This window comes from Vulpes vulpes, chromosome 1 (genome assembly GCF_048418805.1).
Source record: "Vulpes vulpes isolate BD-2025 chromosome 1, VulVul3, whole genome shotgun sequence".
In the NCBI taxonomy this organism is placed as follows: Eukaryota; Metazoa; Chordata; class Mammalia; order Carnivora; family Canidae; genus Vulpes; species Vulpes vulpes.
The window spans coordinates 139,288,976-139,307,627 of NC_132780.1; the positions used below are offsets into that span (position 1 = coordinate 139,288,976).

The window sequence follows — 18,652 nt, forward strand, 5'->3', positions numbered from 1 at the left end:
AGGACCCATGACTGTCACAAGTGCACATAGGCATCTAGCATTTCTCAGAAGCTCCTAGTACAAATTCAATCACAGGTGACGAACTGAAGGCCTAGGTATGGGAGGCATGGAAGCCCTCGTCACAGAGGTAGTAGGCTTGCCTGGGGTGATTCTGCTGGTCATTTGGTCAATTAAGTGAGCAGAACATTTGGGGTTGTGGCAGTTGGGCCCCTTGGCCCCTCACAAAAGAATGTCCTGCCTCAGCGTCACTACCATTCCTTTCTCTCTCCAGAGAGAAGCTGTAGAGAGACTCCCAAGTCTGAAGGGTACAGGGCCCATCCCCAAGCCCTATGTTATGCCCCTTCTCTCTTAGAATCTCAATGATACCCTTCTCTGGCCCCCCAAAGCCTCCCAGACCCTGAGGGAGAACAGGGTCCAGCAGAGGTACATCTGCCCCGACTCCCACTCTTCCCTCCCATTCCCTGTGGCCAGGAGCTGCCTTACAGGCCACAACCACCTTCTAAAAACAACACGCTGGCCAACAAGGAGAATAACTATTTATTGTGACAGAAAGTCCAGAAGCCAGCAAAAGAAGACGGAATCCAGAGAAGCAGCACACAGGGAACCTCCTGCAGGGCGAGGGTAGGGTGGGGGTTGTGGGGAGGGATTGAGTCCAGAGGAAGAAGGAAGCCCAGGCGTCCAGGCGCTGAGTCTAGGCAGCAGTGGCGCAGCCCACCCTGTTGTTGCCAATGTCAAAGATGGAGTAGTAAGACTTGAGGAAGACAACCCCAAGAATCCACAGGGGCTGGCCACTGCTGGAGGGCAGGTAGGTGGCCTGGACCCCCAGGGCACAAATGCCATTTTCCTGCACAACACGGAAGGGCAGCGCTCATTCACTGGCTCCCACATGGACAGGGCACTGCTCAGCCCTGAGCACAAAGGCAGAAATGAGGGAGCCAGGTGTGCCCCCCTGGAAGCCCCCCAGGCTGACTGAGCCCCAGAGTACGAGGGATTTCTGCAATGGGTAAATGCAGACTGTGGTGACCACCTGCAGCCTCCTCTCCCCGAGTTCCCACGCGCCTCCCTTTTGCTCCCGACGTGGAGCAGGTCAGCCTGCTGGCAAAGCCTTGAAGCCACACCAACTTGGCTTCCAACCTTAGCTTCACCCCGACTAGCCATGTAGCCCTGTGTCAGTTTCTCAACCTCTCCAGACCTCCAAGGTTTCACTTGTAAAATAGAAATTAGCATCTCCCTCCTGGAATGTCCTGAAACTTCAGTGGGACAGTGTGAGCACAATGCTTCCCCAAGTGCTGACATGTCAGCGCTCAACAAACCAACCCAGTGCCTTTCTGCACCAATTAATAATAGTGATCGATAATAGATGACACTCTTCTGTTTAACAGCCTCTCGCCAGAGTAGGGGTTTGGAGCCAGCAAGTGGAAAAAATAAAGCAGCGCTTGCAAGGAGCTAGGAAATGGTACATGGTAAGGAGACCCAGCGGCTCCCAGGCCCCCCTCACACCCCAGTTGCGTCCCCACAGACTCACTGTGAAGAGGAAGGAGTGGTATGGCAGGGAGAGACGGACACGACTGATGAGGAAGGTCAAGGTGGGCAGGTTCTGGACGTTGTTACAGTCCACGATAAACTGCAGAGAGGGAGAGGGCCCAGGTGCCTCGAGGTCCACCCGAGCGGACCTACCAACCTCCTCACCTCAGTGCCCCGGGCCCTGCTGCCCTGCTTGGCCTCCCGTTCTGGTTAGTTTGCCTGGGAAGAGTTTAACCCGTTTCCTTGGAGGAGCCAAACCTCCAAGGAAATTCTGACCAGTCATGACCACCCCTTACCCCCTCAGCACAAGCCTCCACACCCCGGACTCAGTCTCTAGGCCTCCACCCACCCCACCCCCCCACCTCCAGGGCTTTGAGCAGCTGGAAGCACAGAGGCCAAGAGTGGGGCTACTCCCGGAAGAATCATAAATGCCTCCCAACAAACCTCTCCGAAAGAGGGGGATGCCTCCATCAGACACACCTGTCCGTATTGGTCCGCCTGGGCCCCTGTGGCCTGCAGAAGGGCACTCAGGTCACTGCTGGGGTACAGTGAGCAGGGATGTGCCTGTGTCCACAATGGCCTGGCAGCCCTGGGAGCACCAGCTGGTGGCACAGCCGCCAATGAGGAACCTGAATGGTGAGGAGAGGAGCGCCCTTAGCAACTCCAGCTCAGGGCATTTCGGAGGTGGGCTTTCCCGGCCTCTAAGGAATAAGCAGCTTCAGCCACAGAATCAAGGTACACCTCAGGAAGGTCAGGACTCTGCAGAGGTCAATCCAGCCACCCCCGGCTCAGTCTGTCCAAGGACACCTAAAAGGCCATGGAATGTCTTTCTTAAAAGTTGCAAGGAAGGTTCTAGAAACACTGAAAGCCTGGGTCACTGAATGGTTGTAAGTACGTTGAGCACATTAATCCCCCCACATTCACCATAGTTTGCAACCTGTAACACACAGGGTTGGACCACAGAGTCTATAATGTTTGAGATTCTAAGACCTGCCCCTATTATGTTGTCCCCACCTCACCCACTTCTTCAGGCTGAGGTGGGCCTTCAATCTCCAACAGAGGACATCTGTGGCTTTGTAAGGGCAGGCCTCAGGAGTCGCCTAGCCTGACCTCCTAGCGGTACCAACCTCTGTGTGTGTATGTGTGCACGCGTGTGCTTGCACGCACGCCATGAAAGGCCTCAAAGCCTGCCACTTTCTCACGTCCCCAGCACACGCTCACTCCTCAATGCCAATCTGCCAGTAGTGCTCCTGGGTGACTGGGGCCCAGTAGATTGGTTCCCTTGTGCAGGCTGTGGTCTATCCCTCTGAATATGAGAACTGCTCTGTTCTGAGAGCTCCTATCTCTGCAGAAGGCAAAGGGAAGGGTGAGTCAGGGATGGCTATAGAAAAGATTTCGGCCCAGCAATCACCTTCAGAGGGAAAGAGAGATCCTGCCCTGGCTGCAGGCTGAGGGTCCCTAGAGCATGAGTATGTCACCTACTCAGACTGGGGCTCCCTGGGGGCAGGTCTGTGTCTCCCTCCCCCACCAACCGCAGACTGGGGCTCCCTGGGGGCAGGGCTGTGTCTCCCCACAGACTGGGGTTCCCTGAGGGCAGGGCTGTGTCTCCTCTCAGACTGGGGCTCCCTGGGGAGCAGGGCTGTGTCTCCTCTCAGACTGGGGCTCCCTGGGGGCAGGGCTGTGTCTCCCTTCAGACCTCCTCCCTGAGGAAAGGAGTTCTGTCCCCCTTTCTCACTGCGGCTCCAAGCGGAGCCCCTTAGAATTCCCAGTGCCTCTGGTCTAGGTAATGCTGCCCACAAGGCCCTGCCTCTGGGGAGGCTGCTGGTTGTGTGGCCCACACCCTGTCTCACACCCCTTCCTCTCTCCCGTTCACTTCTTGCTGCTAGTGTTGTGTGTCACTGGGAGTTTGACCCTGCAACCCGGTTGACATTTTTCTGCTGGGACTGGAGGGAGGTGGGGCCTTGGCCCAAGGAGGGAAGAATAGTCCACCTCCTTTCAGCCTCCCCTGATAGCCAAACCTGAGTGTGGAATTGGGCGGAGCTCTAGGGGCTAAACTCAAAACGAATTGTAACCGGAGGTAGAGACCAAGTCAGCAACATTAGGAACAGGGAAATATTGTTGAAAGTCACTCTAGTGATTAAGGCCAGATAGCAGATGCTGACTATCTCCAGAAGGTGTTTGGCTCACTGTGGAGAGGAAAGAAGGAAAGCCCATCATCCCAGGCCACACACCCCGCCCCCACCACCTGGCTCCCACACTAAATGGCTGCATTGCTTGTGTTTGTGGTGAGGAAAACATCTTCCTGGGGACAAATGATGAACCTTGACCGGAAGACTCTGGCACCTGGCTGGAACAATACATCAAAGGAGCTGAGGCAGTAGATTTTTATACAAAAGAAGTGTCCGGGTAGAAAACATTTGCTCAGGAGGCAATGAGTGAACTGTGGCTCTGGGCAGGAGGTAAATCCCAGTGGTATTGAGAATCAGCAGCCACACTAAAGCTAAGTTCACCCAGATGAGGGAAAGATTCTAAACTGACCACGAAATACAAAGAAAAATCTGAGTGGGCTGGGGACAGACACAGGGATGATGGAAAAGTGGGTGGACAGGGGGACGGTTTAGAAGCCCAGGAGGAAAGTTCTGGACACAAGTAGTAGCTGGAGCCAAATGCCTGCTGGGAGGCCTCCAAACCCCAAGGCATTAAGCCCACCCATCCAGGGTCTGGGGAGGATGGAGGGAGTTGCCTCGGAGCTAAGGACCCCCGTGCAGTTTCTTACCTGCCCAGGTAGAAGCTGAAGACTTGGCTGGAGAGGAGGCCTGCCTGCAGCATGCCCTGCAGGGCTGTGATGCTCCTGCCCTCTGCCAGGGCCCGGTAGGCCAAGCCCATGATGCCAACAAACCTGACCTAGAGGAAGTAGGGACTCGGCTCATGCTCACTCAGGCCGAACTGCTAGTTGGAGACCTGGATGCTCTGGACCTGGAAGGGACACACCCAGGGGGTGGGAGGTGACAAGTGTAACTCCACTCACCTCCCCACAACCCTCTCCACAAAGACCCTCAAGGCTCCCTCGTTCGTCCCTCCCTGATCCCTGCCCCTTGCCTTCTTGACACATCTTACAAGAGCCATGTTTTCTCTCAAGTGGCCTTTCCTGGCTGCTGTAGCACCCCCACCTCCATCTTCCCCCCCATCCTGGCTTTAAGCTCTTTAACGAAAGGACCAGGTCATCTCATTCATCAGGGTGTCCTGGGTGCCTGGCCCACGAAGCGCTCAGCGAGGGCTGGATGACTACCTGAAGGAGCGCTTGGCATACTCATGTCCTGGCCTGAACTTGGTAGAGCACTAAATGGTTTTCTGTATTTTCAGGGTCTCCTTGGAAGCTCCCATCAGACTCTGAGGCCTGGGAGGTTCCAACCCAGGTCAGAGCCCTGGGGACAGTTCCCACACCCTGAGGCAGGGAGCATCCTGCAGCATGGTTCACCCTCAGTGTCATAGCCGTAGACTCCACTGAGGCTGCCGCTGCCATGCTGCACAGAGAAGATCTGCCCATTGCTGGAGTAAGTCGAGGACATGTTGGGGTTGAAGCGGGGGTGACTGGCTACAGTGAGAAGGAGGATTTGCCAAGGCAGGCTGCAGGTGGAGGGCTGCCCACCCGAGTTCTGGCCTGTACTCACATCCTGGAGCCTCGGCATCCCTGGCCACGCAGTCAGGGGATGCCTGGCTGAGGGGGTCCCCAAGATGTGAGAACCCATGTGAGGTGGCCAGCCTTGGCCTCGAAGCCCCGTCTTACAGACTCTTGGTGGTCCTTTGACTGTGACCCTTGGAAGACAGGTTGCTTAGAATCCCTCTCTGTTTCCCTGGCCCCCTGCAGATCATCTGGCACAAGGCAAGTGCCTAAAAATTACCATCAGCTTTAGGAGCAAATGAACCTCCAAGGCATCCCTGCATTCTCCCCCCACTTGCCCCATCAAGAACCTGGCCATGCCAGGACCTGAGACAGGGCCTATGAGGGACTCTTTGGACAAGAAGTATCAGGACTCAAACCCCAAAGCTCCGGCAGGGTCCAGAGCAGCCTTAAGGAGGGGAGCATGGCCTGTATCCAAACAACTGTAAGACAGGGACCAGTGTCTAGGAGATACTCTGTGAGAACTCAGTGAAGTGGGATGGAATAGAAAAAATGTTAGAGACTTTGGTGGGACGGAATGGCATTGTCGGCAGGGAACAGAATGAGCAGAATGGAGTGGGATGAACAGAGCAAAAGGGGTGGGCTGGAGCGGGTGGAGGAACACGTGATGGTGAGGGAGGAGACAAAGAGACCACCCAGGTCCAGGGCCAGTCTCTTCCCTCTGTCTTGCACATGCCCCTTGACCTTGGCCAGGCCCCTGACTCTCAGGATTGAAGCACCCAGGCCCCACAATCCCTGCCTCATTGGTCCCTTCCCCCGAGGCTATCAATGCCCTCCCCTTGCCAACCACTCTCCCTGGCAAGCCTTGCACTTACCACAGGCCCAGCTCTGGCACTGGACGGAAGGCACCCACAGGATGGAGGAGCCAGTATCAAAAAGGACCAGGAAGTTCTGCGATGGGGTCCCAATGCTGATTTGCCCAAGGTACATACTCTGGGGGGCCATGGGGCAGGCTATTACCTCTGGAGGGATACAGAGACCCTCAGGCCCAGAGCCTCCTCCATGGACAGAGCCCTTGCCCTACAATGCGATCCAGAGGCAGAGGCCCAAGCCTATCTTCCATCCTTGCCGAGAACACACAGACCTTCAGTCTGGGCTGGCAGGTGGAGAGAAGGGAGCAGGTCCCAGGGGCCAGGTGGGAGGGTACGGAGAGGATCGTGCGGCACCTCCAGGGCCCAGCCTCATCAGCCTTTGGCACCGAGGAGAAAGAACCCCCACAGAGGGTCAGGACTCACATCCAGGTAGGCCAGGGGGCTTGAAGACCACACCAAGGTTGCCAGAGTGGTACTTGTGGGCAGGGTCATTCTTGGGGTCCTCAAGAACTCCCCAGTAAGCCCTTCTCCTTCATGGGCTCACAGATGGACTCTAATTTCCTCAGGGGGACTCTGCAGATGGGCTGGTGTCAGGGCAGGGACTTCCCTCTTCCCGCCAGCATTGCTGATAGTCTGTCCCTCCTTCCCTCCCCGCCGCTCCACCTCCAGCCTTGGGCCTCGGGCCCCCAGCCCTGGTGTCCCCTGTGCCTACCACCCTGTGTCTGTGCCTAGCTCCCTCTCACTCCTGCTCTGGCTCTGGCTCCATCCGTTTCTCTCTGTCTCCATGTCTCTTTCCCTGGCTCTGCCCTTCTGTCTCTTTCTCCCTCTGCCTCTCTCTTTCCCTCTCCTTCTGTTTCCTTCAAAGCTCTTCTCAAAACTTGTTCCAAGACTCAGAAAACAAATACGGTTTTCACCATGCATGCCCACGCCCCGTCTCCAGGATGGGTCCCATCCTGCCCTGGCCCTCTGCTCTCAGACATCCCATAAATTCCTTCCCTGGAAGGGGAGGGGGGCTTCAGCCATCACCCATGGCAGGATATATGCATTGTCCTTATGTAAGCTCTACGTCCAATGGAGGGCTTGAACTCAGGACCCTGGGATCAAGGGTCATGTGCTCTACTGAGTCATCCAGCCAGGCAGACCAGGATATATGCATTTTTTAAAAGATTTCATTTATTTGAGAGAGCGAGCACAGCAGGGGGAGGGGCAGAGGGAGAGGGAGAAGCAGGCTCCCCACTGAGCAGGGAGCCCGATGTGGGGCTCAACCTCAGGACTCTGGGATCATCACCTGAGCCAAAAGCAGACATTTAACCGACTGAGGCACCCAGGCACCCTGGATTTTTAAGAAAGATTTTGGAGATGACAGAGTTCACCCCAATCCTCTCTTATGGTGGCCCTCAGGCACCTGGCCCTGGCTGAATGTGACACTGCATGGGTACAGGTGACAACCCTAGACTGGGACTCAGAAGACAGGGTCCTAGGTCTGCCCCTGCTTCTCATGGTCTGGCCTGGGGCCAATCACTGCTCTTCTCTAGACACCAGGTGTCTAGAGGTGGTGTGGGGGTTGGCCTGGGTGGTCTGGAGCCCAGATCAGCTCTGGAACTGGAACTGAGGGGCTCTGGGTTTCTGCCTCTGTCACCCTTGTCTCCTCTTCCAAGACCTGCTTGCTGTCATGGCCTAGGGGGTCCCTATGGCTCTACCAGGCTCATTCCAGATTCCAGAAGTCCCACCTCTTTTCTTTTCCCACGTGATTCCCCATTCTCTCAGGGCCCCAAATTCTCCACTAAACCTGTTCACATTGAGCTGTGAAGACCGATGGCCACTCGGGCTTGCCACCTCTACAGAATGTGCCTGTTACAAGCAGGTTTCTGAGAGGAGCCATGTCTTCAGCTGGGGCATCAGTGTTTAGGGGTGAGGCAGCAAGCAGGGTGCAGGCCAGGCGCCCTCCGGACATCCTGAGAGCCATGCCTCCTCACTTCCTTTCTCCGGACACCCTAGCATGTAGACACTACGTTCCTGGTGTTTCTCCTTAGATGGCTGTGCCATCTGCTAAATAGATTGCGGCCTTAAGGGAATTTTTAGTGAATGCCTGCCCATCCAGAAATAATCGTTCCTTTCTGCGGGAGGAATGCACACTGGCTGTTGAGGGTCTGTTGGGATAGCAGTCACCCTGGCTCTGTCCCAGGTCCACCTTTTCTCCTCAGATGGGGAAGGAAGCAGCTGTGCTTTTCCTTTGCCTGGAAGTGCAACTGCCAGCGGAGTAAGTCTGCAGAAAGGCCTGTAGCCCATAGTTAAAGATTATTGGGAACATACCGGGACACTTTGCTTAAGATAATGAAAATGAGGCTCAAGAGAGAAAGAAATGAATCAGCTTGCACAATCACAAGGTGTGATTGTATTTTTGCTAACAAAGATAGCATCACTGACACACATTGCTGAGATGTTTTGGAGAGCCAGAGTAGGAGAGGGAAGGACCACCCAGTCACAGGTGATGAAACAAACCAGACAGACCAGTGCCAGAAAGACAGGTCATTTGATCTTGGGGTTGACCCAGTCCCTGATCCTTCAGAAGAACCCACCACCTCGAGCCCCTCATCTCTGATTATCTCCCTTAAAAACCCTCCCTTAGGGGATCCCTGGGTGGCTCAGCAGTTTAGCGCCTGCCTTTGGCCCAGGGCACGATCCTGGAGTCCCGGGATCGAGTCCCACGTCAGGCTCCCAGCATGGAGCCTGCTTCTCCCTCTTCCTGTGTCTTTGCCTCTCTCTTTCTCTCTCTCTCTCTCTCTGTCTATCATAAATAAATAAATTAATTAAAAAAAAAAAACCTCCCCCTTACAAGCATCAGGGAGTCTGGGACTTCTGAGCATTAGCTCCCCGTTCACCTGGGTAGTGCCACACCAATGAATCAGCCTGTCTTTCTGCACTGCAAGGCTCAGTGTCAGTATTTTTAACTGACTTGCAGGGCATCTGGTGGACAAACTCTCCTTTGGTTCAGTTAGACACTTTCTGAGGGCAAAGGCTGTAGCTCCTCCTACCTCTGAGTCCCCACCTTACACCTGCTCGGGGAGCTTTCCTTGCCCCAGCAGAAACTCCAGAGCAGAGACACGTGGAGCGGCCCATAGCCAGGCCCCAGAATCACTTGACCACTGCTGTCTCCAAGAGCTGGAGGCTGATCAAGGCCATCGCCATCCACTTCATGATGCTGGTTCCCAACTGGCCACAGAGGAAGAGCCCCTCCAAGTGGGGCTGTTGCAGTGGAGTGAAGGCCAGAGAACTCCTGCCTTTATACCACCAGGTTCTAGCCCAGTCCCTGCCTCCCTGCCCCAGGCAAAAGCCTGATCTCAATCCCAGACGCACCTTGTGCTGCACGAATCTCTTGTTTCCGTACGTTTTCCTTCTTGACAGTGGCCACAGAGGACCTTAAATCTTCTGCACTTCTTCATACATGCTGGGGGGCCAAGAAGTGTGAATAATAGGATTGCCATAAGATGCACCAATGAGGATTTCTCCTTGTCCAGGAACAGAGGCATGATGTGACATTTTGGGGTGAGGGCCAGAGTCAGGTCAACTGAGGGCATAGGACCTCCATATGCAGGTTTCTGATCCTTAGTACTATTGACATTTTGGAACATATGATTCCTTGCTGGGGGGTTGTTCTGTTCTATTTAGATGTTTAGCAGCATCCCTGGCCTCTACCCAGGGGATGCCACCAGCAGTCCGAATGTTGTGAACCAAAATATCTCAGGTTATTGCCACATGTCCCGTTAAGGGTTAAAGTTGTTGAGAATCATTGGTCTGTAGGTGACGTTTTCAGAGGTCTGACTCAAGTCCTGGATCCCAGCACCCCCAGGACCCCATGAGATGCAGTTTGGGTGGCTGGGGATGATGGGGCCGGTACAGCAGATGATGGTAATACCATGTGGTAGTGAGAGGCTGCCGATGGTGGTCATGAAGGCTGTATCCTTAGCACTGAAGCCAGTGGTGGGGCCGGCGTGCCAATGGCTGAAGTCAAAGCTATATGCAGGAGCTTTGGAGGCTTCCACAGTCAAATGGGGTTCAAATTGGACAGATTGTCATCATAGTTCAGCAGGTGCTCGGGACACACCCATGATGTAAATCACACTGGCCTCTGGCTGTTCCACTTGTACAGGTCAGCAACTACAGGAGGCCTGGGGCAGGGGCAGGGGAGGAGGGGACATGCCAGACCTAGCCTCTCTTCCTTGTTGTCTCTCTTCTCCCAACCCATTGAGGCTCTGCCCCCATCTTTAATGTTCCTCAAATACCTGTATCCCCCATTACTGTCTTCCAAACTCTCATGTGCCCCTGTCTCACCCCTAAGTCTGGTCAAATCCATGCCTCTCTCTCTTTTATCTCCCAGCCCTCGTTGCTTCCCAGCTATAAGTTTCTCTTGCCTGAGATGACCTGGAGCTGGCCAAATGCCCACAAGCCTGGCACAGGAGAGCTCCCAAGTTTGGGGTGAGTGGAAAAAGCCCCCAAGTTAAACCCATCTCTGCCACCTTGTACCGTACATTCAGCACCAAACACATTTATCATGCAGAAGGGGCTTGAGGGCCTGCAAACACCCATATAATCCAGCCACTGGGGGAGTTTCTCCTCTGGCCATCACCACCCACTGCCCACCCAGAGTCCCAGAACCTCCCTTAGCCCTGGATGGGGAGGGGACAGAGGGCACTAGAGGTCTTCCCAGGATTGGCACAGAATGGGATATACCCACTTGATTGTGTCTCAAAGCCAAAGCAGCCCCCATTCTTCCCTGCAGTCCCCAGGGACACATTTGACTCTGGGATGGTAGACAAGGGAGTGAGGGACTACATACCCTGGAGCAGGGGCTCTGCAGATTTGGAAGGGCAGGCCAAAGAGAGGCATAGGGTCCTTGCAAGCTTGGCAAATCCTATGAATAGAGCAGAATCCATGGGATCCCCCAAATCTTGTGAGGTCTGCCAGACTCCCCAGACAGGGCCTCCAGGGACCATTTCTTTATCTGGTAGGACCCTAGGAGTCTGACAGCTGCAAGGCTAGCCTTCCTCAAACCCCAATGGCCCCATGTCTCTTCAGATCATCCCTGGCCCACTGCTTCAAGCCAGGGCTCCCTTCTTGGCTGCCAGGCCCGGGTGGTCTGCAACCCCACCTCCCCAACTTGAACTTCTGATAGCAACCAGTCTCCCCAGTGTCCTCAGACATTCTAATTCTTCCTCTGTCTCTGGCCTGACCCCCAAGACCCAGCCACTAATCGGTGGAAAGCCCACTTCTCTCGCATCTACCTATCCAAATTCTGTCCATCCTCAGTGCCTCTCCCAGATGTAGGGATGTGCAGTCTGAGAACACCTGAGATGTCATCTACAACCATCTCCTACAAAGGACACCCAGGGAGCCTGACCCACTGACTCTGCCCACATTCTCTTCTGCCCCTAAATGCTGCACCCCCCGCTGACCCTCTCCCCTTGGTGCTGGATCTCACACACTCTCAAATGGGTCTCCAGTTGTTTCCTGGGGTATGTTTGCCTCCCCCAAAGACTAGAAGCTCCCAGAGGACAGAGACTGTAGCCTGGTCCAGAGCTCAGGAAATCCTGAACAGTAACCAGAGCCCATGGAATTGTTCTTAATCAGGGTGGCTTACCTCCCCCACCTCATTATCCCAACACTATGATTTCCCCCTACATTCCAAAGAGATCTTCTCAAAATCCAGCCTGAGATCATCTTATGCCAATGGTCTCCCAGGAAAGAGGCATTTGCTAAACACCCTCTGGTCTCATTTCCTTCTGAGCACCACCTGCCTCCAAACTCATCATCAATGGCCACTTGTGGCTAAGTAAATAAAATTCCAGCTCATCACCTTTGCCTTGAGAACATGCTGAGTCTGGCCCCATCCTGTTTCCATGCTCAGCTTCCATCACTAACCTACACATGCTTTATCCTGTAACCATAGTGACCCCCTTGCTTTCATCTCTCCCAAGACGGCCTGGTATTTGCCACCCTCCACACCTTTATCCATGCTGTGCCCTCTATCTGGGACACCTTCTCAAGCATCTGCACCTGCAAAACCCCTGCCTCCTTCAAGACCCAGTCCAAATGCCACAAACCTTCCCTGCTGTGCCCACCTACACTCAAACTGACCCCAATTTTGGAGGACTTTGCCTTTTCTTCCCTTGCGGTATTTGTTTTATACAATCTTCTATCTCAGTGACTTGCCCCAATCTTACCACGTGTAACTAAAAGATGAGTTCTCTTCCTGCACGTGGCTCTTTCAACAGCTCATTCATTTGTCAGTGTCTACAAAAGTCATGGCTGCTGGGAATATCTTAGGAATAAGGCAAGGACCTAGGTTGCCCACTGCCACTGCTAATCCTTCCCCTGGAAGACATCACTACTCAGATGCATCACTCTTACCCATAGTGCTGAGCCAAGGCCTTAGGATCCTGCCCAATCTAGCTCTCCATGCAGCCATTCTTAATCATTCTTGAAATGAGAATCCCCAGGCCCTTTAATAGAGGGATTTATTGGGTTTTTCCTTCAATCTGGATACTAAATTTCATTTAGCATCCCATACAATACTGCTTTTTAAAAATCAAAATATCTTGAAACCACAACTATTTTCACTGTTGTAAATTATCTTCATACCCTTACTGTACACACTTGGGTTTTAACATAGCTGTAATCAGTGTGTAAACACTGCTTCTGCTCTGCTCTTGTCACTAAGATTACTACAAACACATTTCCATGCATTAAGAAAAGCCACAATGGGGGCGCCTGAGTGGCTCAGTCAGTTAAGCATCTGCCTTGGGCTCAGATCATGACCCCAGAATCCTGGAATCGGCCCCCGCCCCCCTCCGCCCCTCAATGGGCTCCCTGGCTCTTTGGGGAGCCTGCTTCTCCCTCTCCCTCTACCTGCCGCTCCCCCTGCCTGTTCTCTCTCTGTCAAATAAATAAGATCTTTAAAAAGAGAAGAAAGAGAAGAGAAAGAAAGAAAGAAAGAAAGAAAGAAAGAAAGAAGAAAGAAAGAAAGAAAGAAAGAAAGAAAGAAAGAAAGAGAAAGAAAGAGCAAGCCACACTCAGCATTTCTCAGAGTTGGAACAAAGAATCCTAAAATATGTTATGGAATGAGAAAAGACCCTGGATAGCTGAAATAATGTTGACAAAAAAAAAAAAAAAAACAAATTTGGAGGCATCACAATTCCAGACTTCAAGCTATATTACAAAGCTGTAATCATCACGACAGTAAGGTACTGGCACAAAAACAGATACATAGATCAATGGAACAGAACAGAGCTCCCCAGAATGGACCCTCAATCTATGGTCAACTAACCTTTGACAAAGCAGGAAAGAATAGCTAATGGAGAAAAGACAGTCTCTTCAACAAGTAGTATTGGGAAAATTAGACAGCCATATGCAAAAGAATGAAACTGGACCACTTTCTTACACTACACACAAAAAATAAATTTAAAAAAAATAAATAAATTCAAAATGGATGAAAGACCTACATGTGAGACATGAATCCATCAAAATCCTAGAGGAGAACACAGGCAGCAACCTCCTTGACCTTGGCCACAGCAACTTCTTGCAAGACATGTCTCCAAGGGCAAAGGAGACAAAAGCAAAAATGAACTATTGGGACTTCATCAGGATAAAAAGCTTTTGCACAGCAAAGGAAACAATCAACAAAACTAAAAAGCAACCTGTGGAATGGGAGAAGATACTTGCAAATGTCTTATCAGATAAAGAGCTAGTAACCAAAATCTATAAAGAACTTATCAAATTCAACACCCAAAAAACAAAAAATCCAGTCAAGAAATGGACAGAAGACATGAAAAGACATTTCTCCAAAGAAGACATACAAATGGCCAACAGACACACGAAAAAAATGTTCAATATCACTCATTACCAAGTAATTACAAAACAAAACTACAATAAGATACCACCTTGCACCAGTCAGAATGGCTAAAATTAACAACTCAGGAAATAACAAATGTTGGCGAGGATGCAGAGAGGGGGCAACCCTCTTATACTGTTGGTAAGAAGGCAAGCTGATGTGGACACTCTGAAAAACAGTATAGAGGTTCCTCAAAAGGTTAAAAATAAAACTACCCATGATGCAGCAATTGCACTACTAGGTACCATTATCCAAAGGATACAAACATTGTGATTCAAAGGGGCACTTCCACCCCAATGTTTATAGCAGCAATGTCCATAATAGCCAAAAATATGGAAAGAGCCCAAACATTCATCAACAGATGAATAGATAAAGAGAATGTGGTACACACACACACACACACACACACACACACATACATACACACATGCTATGGAATATTAGCCATGAAAAAGAATGAAATCTTGCCATTTGCAATGATGTGGATGGGACTAGGGAGTATTATGCTAAACAAAGTAAGTCAGCTGGAGAAAGACAAATACCATATGATTTCACTCGTGTGGAATCTAAGAAACAAAACAGATGAACATAAGGGAAAGGAAGGAAAAGGAAATAAAATGAAAACAGAGAGGGAGACAAACCATAAGAGACTCTTAACTGTAGGGAGCAAACTGAGGGTCGTTGGAGGGGAGTGAGTGGGGGGATGGGATAACTGGGTGCTGGGCAGCATCACAGCACCTCCTCCTTAAGGAGGGCAGGTGATGTGATGAGCACTGGGTGCTATATGCAACTGATGAATCACTAAATTCTATCCCTGAAACTAATAATATGCTATATGTTAACTAAATGGAATTTAAGTAAGGAATTAAAAAGGGGCGCCTGGGTGGCTCATTGCAGTGGTTGAGAATCCACCTTCGGCTCAGGTTGTGATCTGGGGGTCCTGGGATCGAGTCCCACATCGAGCTTCCCACAGGGAGCCTGCTTCTCCCTCTGCCTGTGTCTCTGCCTCTCTCTGTGTGTCTCTCATGAATGAATAGATGGAATCTTTAGAAAAATAAACAAACAAACAAAGAATTTTTTATAAAGTCACATTCTTCTATTCCTGAAACCAGTGTTGCACTCTGTGTTTACTAACTAGAACTTTAATAAAAATTTGGAAAAAGAAAAAAGAAAAGCCACATTCTTACTCAGTTTTGGTAGTTACACAGTGTGCTACCATTTCATAGCTAGGATCAGTTAGCCCTATTCATTTAGGTGAATTCCAATTTCTCATTCTTATTGATAGCCTGTGGGCCACAAATAATCATCCAGAAGAAGAGAGTAGTGATCTCCTCACTATCAGTCATTCGAGCAGAAGGCAAAAGAGCACCTTTTGAGGAATACTGATCCAGGGGTCTCCTGCAGCCGGTGGGAGATTGTGCCAAGGATCTGGGTCTATCTGTGTATTTGGTCTCATGAAATAAGCCCACACAGCTGAAAGACCTACCTCACTGCAGCTCTGGGGACAGGGGCTCTATAAGATTTGGGCAGCTGTCTAATGAAATGTACCTAGATCTGTAGCTGTTATCTTGGCTTTCTGGTGTTTTCCTTAAATTCTGTGTTTGTCTTATTCTTACACCAAGAGTTCAATCAAAACTATTAAAGACATACCTGACCTGAGATTTTTTTTTCCAAGCTCAAGAATGTATGCTTTGTAAAAAAAAAAAAAAAAAAAAAAAAAAAAAGTTTACTTTTATATAATTTTCTACTTACAGAAAAGTGGCAAAGGTAGTACAGAGTATTCCCATATGCCTTCCATCTAGAATCCCCTAATGTTAACATCTTACATCATGCCACATTGCAGGGTCGAAGCGAGGAAATTTACCCTGAAAACCAGTCTATGGACCTTATTTGAATTTCACCAGCCTTCCCACTAATGTCCGTTTTCTGATTGAGGATTCGATCCGGGTTCCCCTGCTGTTTAGTTTCTGTGTTGGTCTCCTCCAGTCTCTGACTCCTCGCTTGTTGTCTTTTGTGACCTTGCTACGTGTAAAGAGCGAGGTCGGTTATTTTCTGGAATGGCCCTCCATGTTGGCTGTTCTGAGGTTTTCCCAGGACAAGACTGAGGGCATGCCTTTGGGGGCAGAAACCACCGAAGTGACACACCCTTGTCGGTGCCTGATATCAGAGGACATGATATGGACGCGGCTCATTTCTGGGGATTTCTACCAGGCTTCTCAACTGTACAGTTACCGTCTTTCCCCTGATAATAAATAAGTATCTTGTGGGAGACACTGTGAGACTCTGCAGGGGTCCTGTTTCTCAACAGAGTTCCACCCATTAACTTAGCATCCATTACTGGGTTGTGCCAGCAAACAGCCACGATGGTGGTGTTTGCCTTGGGGCTCTTCTAGTTCCATCAGTCCTGCTACATTTATCAGTTAGAATTCTCATGTGAGCAAGAACTGGGTTGAGGTTTTAAAGTGGACAATTCCTCACCTGCCAAAATATCCTATCATTGAAGGTATGCGGGACAGGGTATTTTGTATGTGTTTAATTGGGCAACCCTCACAACAATCCCACAAGTTAATTAATTTATCCCCATTCTACACAGGAGTCCATTTTATCCATCTATATCTCAAACAGCTGGAAATTGAGCTCCATGTGTACATGTGGAGAAATAGATGGACTGAAATAGATGCTTAACTGACTGGATGGCTCATAATCCCAGGGTCCTGGGATAGAGCCTCACATTGGGCTCCTTGCTCAGCAGGGAGACTGCATCTCCCTGTCCCTCTGCCTGCCACTCTCCCTGCTTGTCCTTTCTCTTTCTGTCAAATAAATGAATAAAATCTTTTTTAAAAAATAGACTGATTGTTTTTCTCTCTGGTTTATTGATTAACATCCTTTTGCTCCCTGACCACAGCTTGCCTGTCTGGCTTATGTGGAAAGGGAGGGAGGGTGCATTGGATGGTGAGGGGCATGTGACACTGCCCAGCTGCAGGAAGGGGAAGGATGGGACAGGGCCTTGGGGTCAGCTAGAAGCCAGCATCCAAACACCACTAAGACCTTCTGGCTTCTGCTCATTCCAGCTTTGCTTCCTTCCCTCACCCCCTCTGTCACTGTACACCGGCTTTCTCCACATTACCAACCACAGACAGCTGACTTTCAGACTTCCAGAGAAAGAAGGAAACCAGGATTCCCTGAGGAACTCCTTGAATTTCTGACTCATTCCTGGACCAGCCAACTGAGGCCAGCAGCAGGGCCCTGAGAGAACCCAGAGGCTCCCTTGGGAAGCATATTGAAGAGTGTAGACAGAAGTCCCCCAGAATAAGTAAGGGATGTGTCTGGGCAAACCTCAGAGATGTCCATGCACATCTATTTCTGATGACATAGGGATCCACCTGCAAACTCTTCATCACCCCTCTTTGCACAAATTAATGTGATGGTCACATGTGACATGCAATTCACTTGAGAGAAGGCCAATCTCTACCATGTGTTGACCCCTAGGCCCCCACAATTCACTTAGCCTTTCTGAGCCTGAGTTTCCCTGACTGTGAGTGGGGGGTAACATCTGCCCCTGGGGATGCTGCAACCATCCAGGAAGGCCAGGATCGTGAAAGTGCTAGCAGGGGGCAAGCCCCCAGGAATTCTCAGTGGAGTGGAAATCTCTCTCTTAACGGAGCAGGTCTGGAGGCAAGGCTAAATACGAAAAGGAAGCCAGGAGGGCTGAGAATGTTCTGTTTCTTGACCTGAGTTCCTCTTCTGAGGTCTTCCCAAGTCAATGAGTTATATACTCACAATGCATGTACCTTTCTGCATGCATGCTGGACTTCCATTCATGTTTTATAAAGTCACCCTTTGAAAAGAAGGAAGGGGAGAAAGAGAAGGAAGAGAAGAAAGGAGACAGGACACCTGCCCTCGGAGCACCCCTAAAATGAGGGAGGGAGGTGGTCCCTGCTCAGGGAGTTCCCGACTGATGAGGACCTGACAGGTTTACCTGTGCTACCACTGTCCCCAGCAGCACAGAAGGAAAGATGCCCTTAGGTGAGATAAGGACCAGTGTGGATTCTGTGCATAGCCATGTGTTAATCGTAATTTATTTATTTATTTATTTATTTATTTATTTATTTATTTATTTTTCATGACATAGGAGTTTATTGTGAAAGTAAATTAAACATACAAACCTGTGGTATGCCTAGTGGTGGCAAAGGCAATCTGGTAGCTTAAGGCAAGTTTTGACGATGGATTTAGAAAAGATGTTGCAATGATGTAACTTTTCAAAATATAGATTATGGAAAAATATCAAATTACATCAATAACTTCATAAAAGTTTTCAAAGCCTGCATGCATGGAGTAAAGGACTCTTGATCTTAATGCTGGCATTAAGACAGACAGAAGCAGCGGCATGCTGAATGATAGGAAAAATCGAGTATTTTACAGGATGGCAATATGAACATTTAATAACATTGGATCTTAATAACTGGTAGAATGAAAGCCCCTAGCTAGAAGCAATAGAGGAAAATGTACCATCATCATCATGGTATTAAAAAAAAATTAAGTGCAGAAGTCAAAACCCAAGGGACCTCAAAACACCATTTCAAGGGCCACCTAAAAGGTGATTCCCTCAGGGGAAATGAGGGCCCTGAATGTGTAAACATGTGAGCTGCACAACACCAATTACCAACTAAATTCATTCATAGATCCTTAGTTACACAAGATCAGCTTGGTCTTTTATGATACCTTATTGTTTATAGCCATTGAAAC

General features: G+C 50.3%; 1 protein-coding gene across 1 annotated transcript; it reads right to left on the minus strand.

The window, feature by feature from the left end:
* Nucleotides 1–691: 691 nt before the first annotated feature.
* On the minus strand, nt 692–9,216 carry PGC (progastricsin). The gene is given in 13 exon segments (XM_025991209.2): nt 692–844; nt 1,526–1,624; nt 2,005–2,058; nt 2,060–2,153; nt 2,746–2,801; nt 2,803–2,848; nt 4,283–4,505; nt 5,006–5,119; nt 6,022–6,139; nt 6,442–6,459; nt 6,461–6,527; nt 6,529–6,591; nt 9,158–9,216. Coding segments are annotated over 13 exon segments (1,164 nt in total).
* Between the last annotated feature and the right edge of the window lie 9,436 nt (nt 9,217–18,652).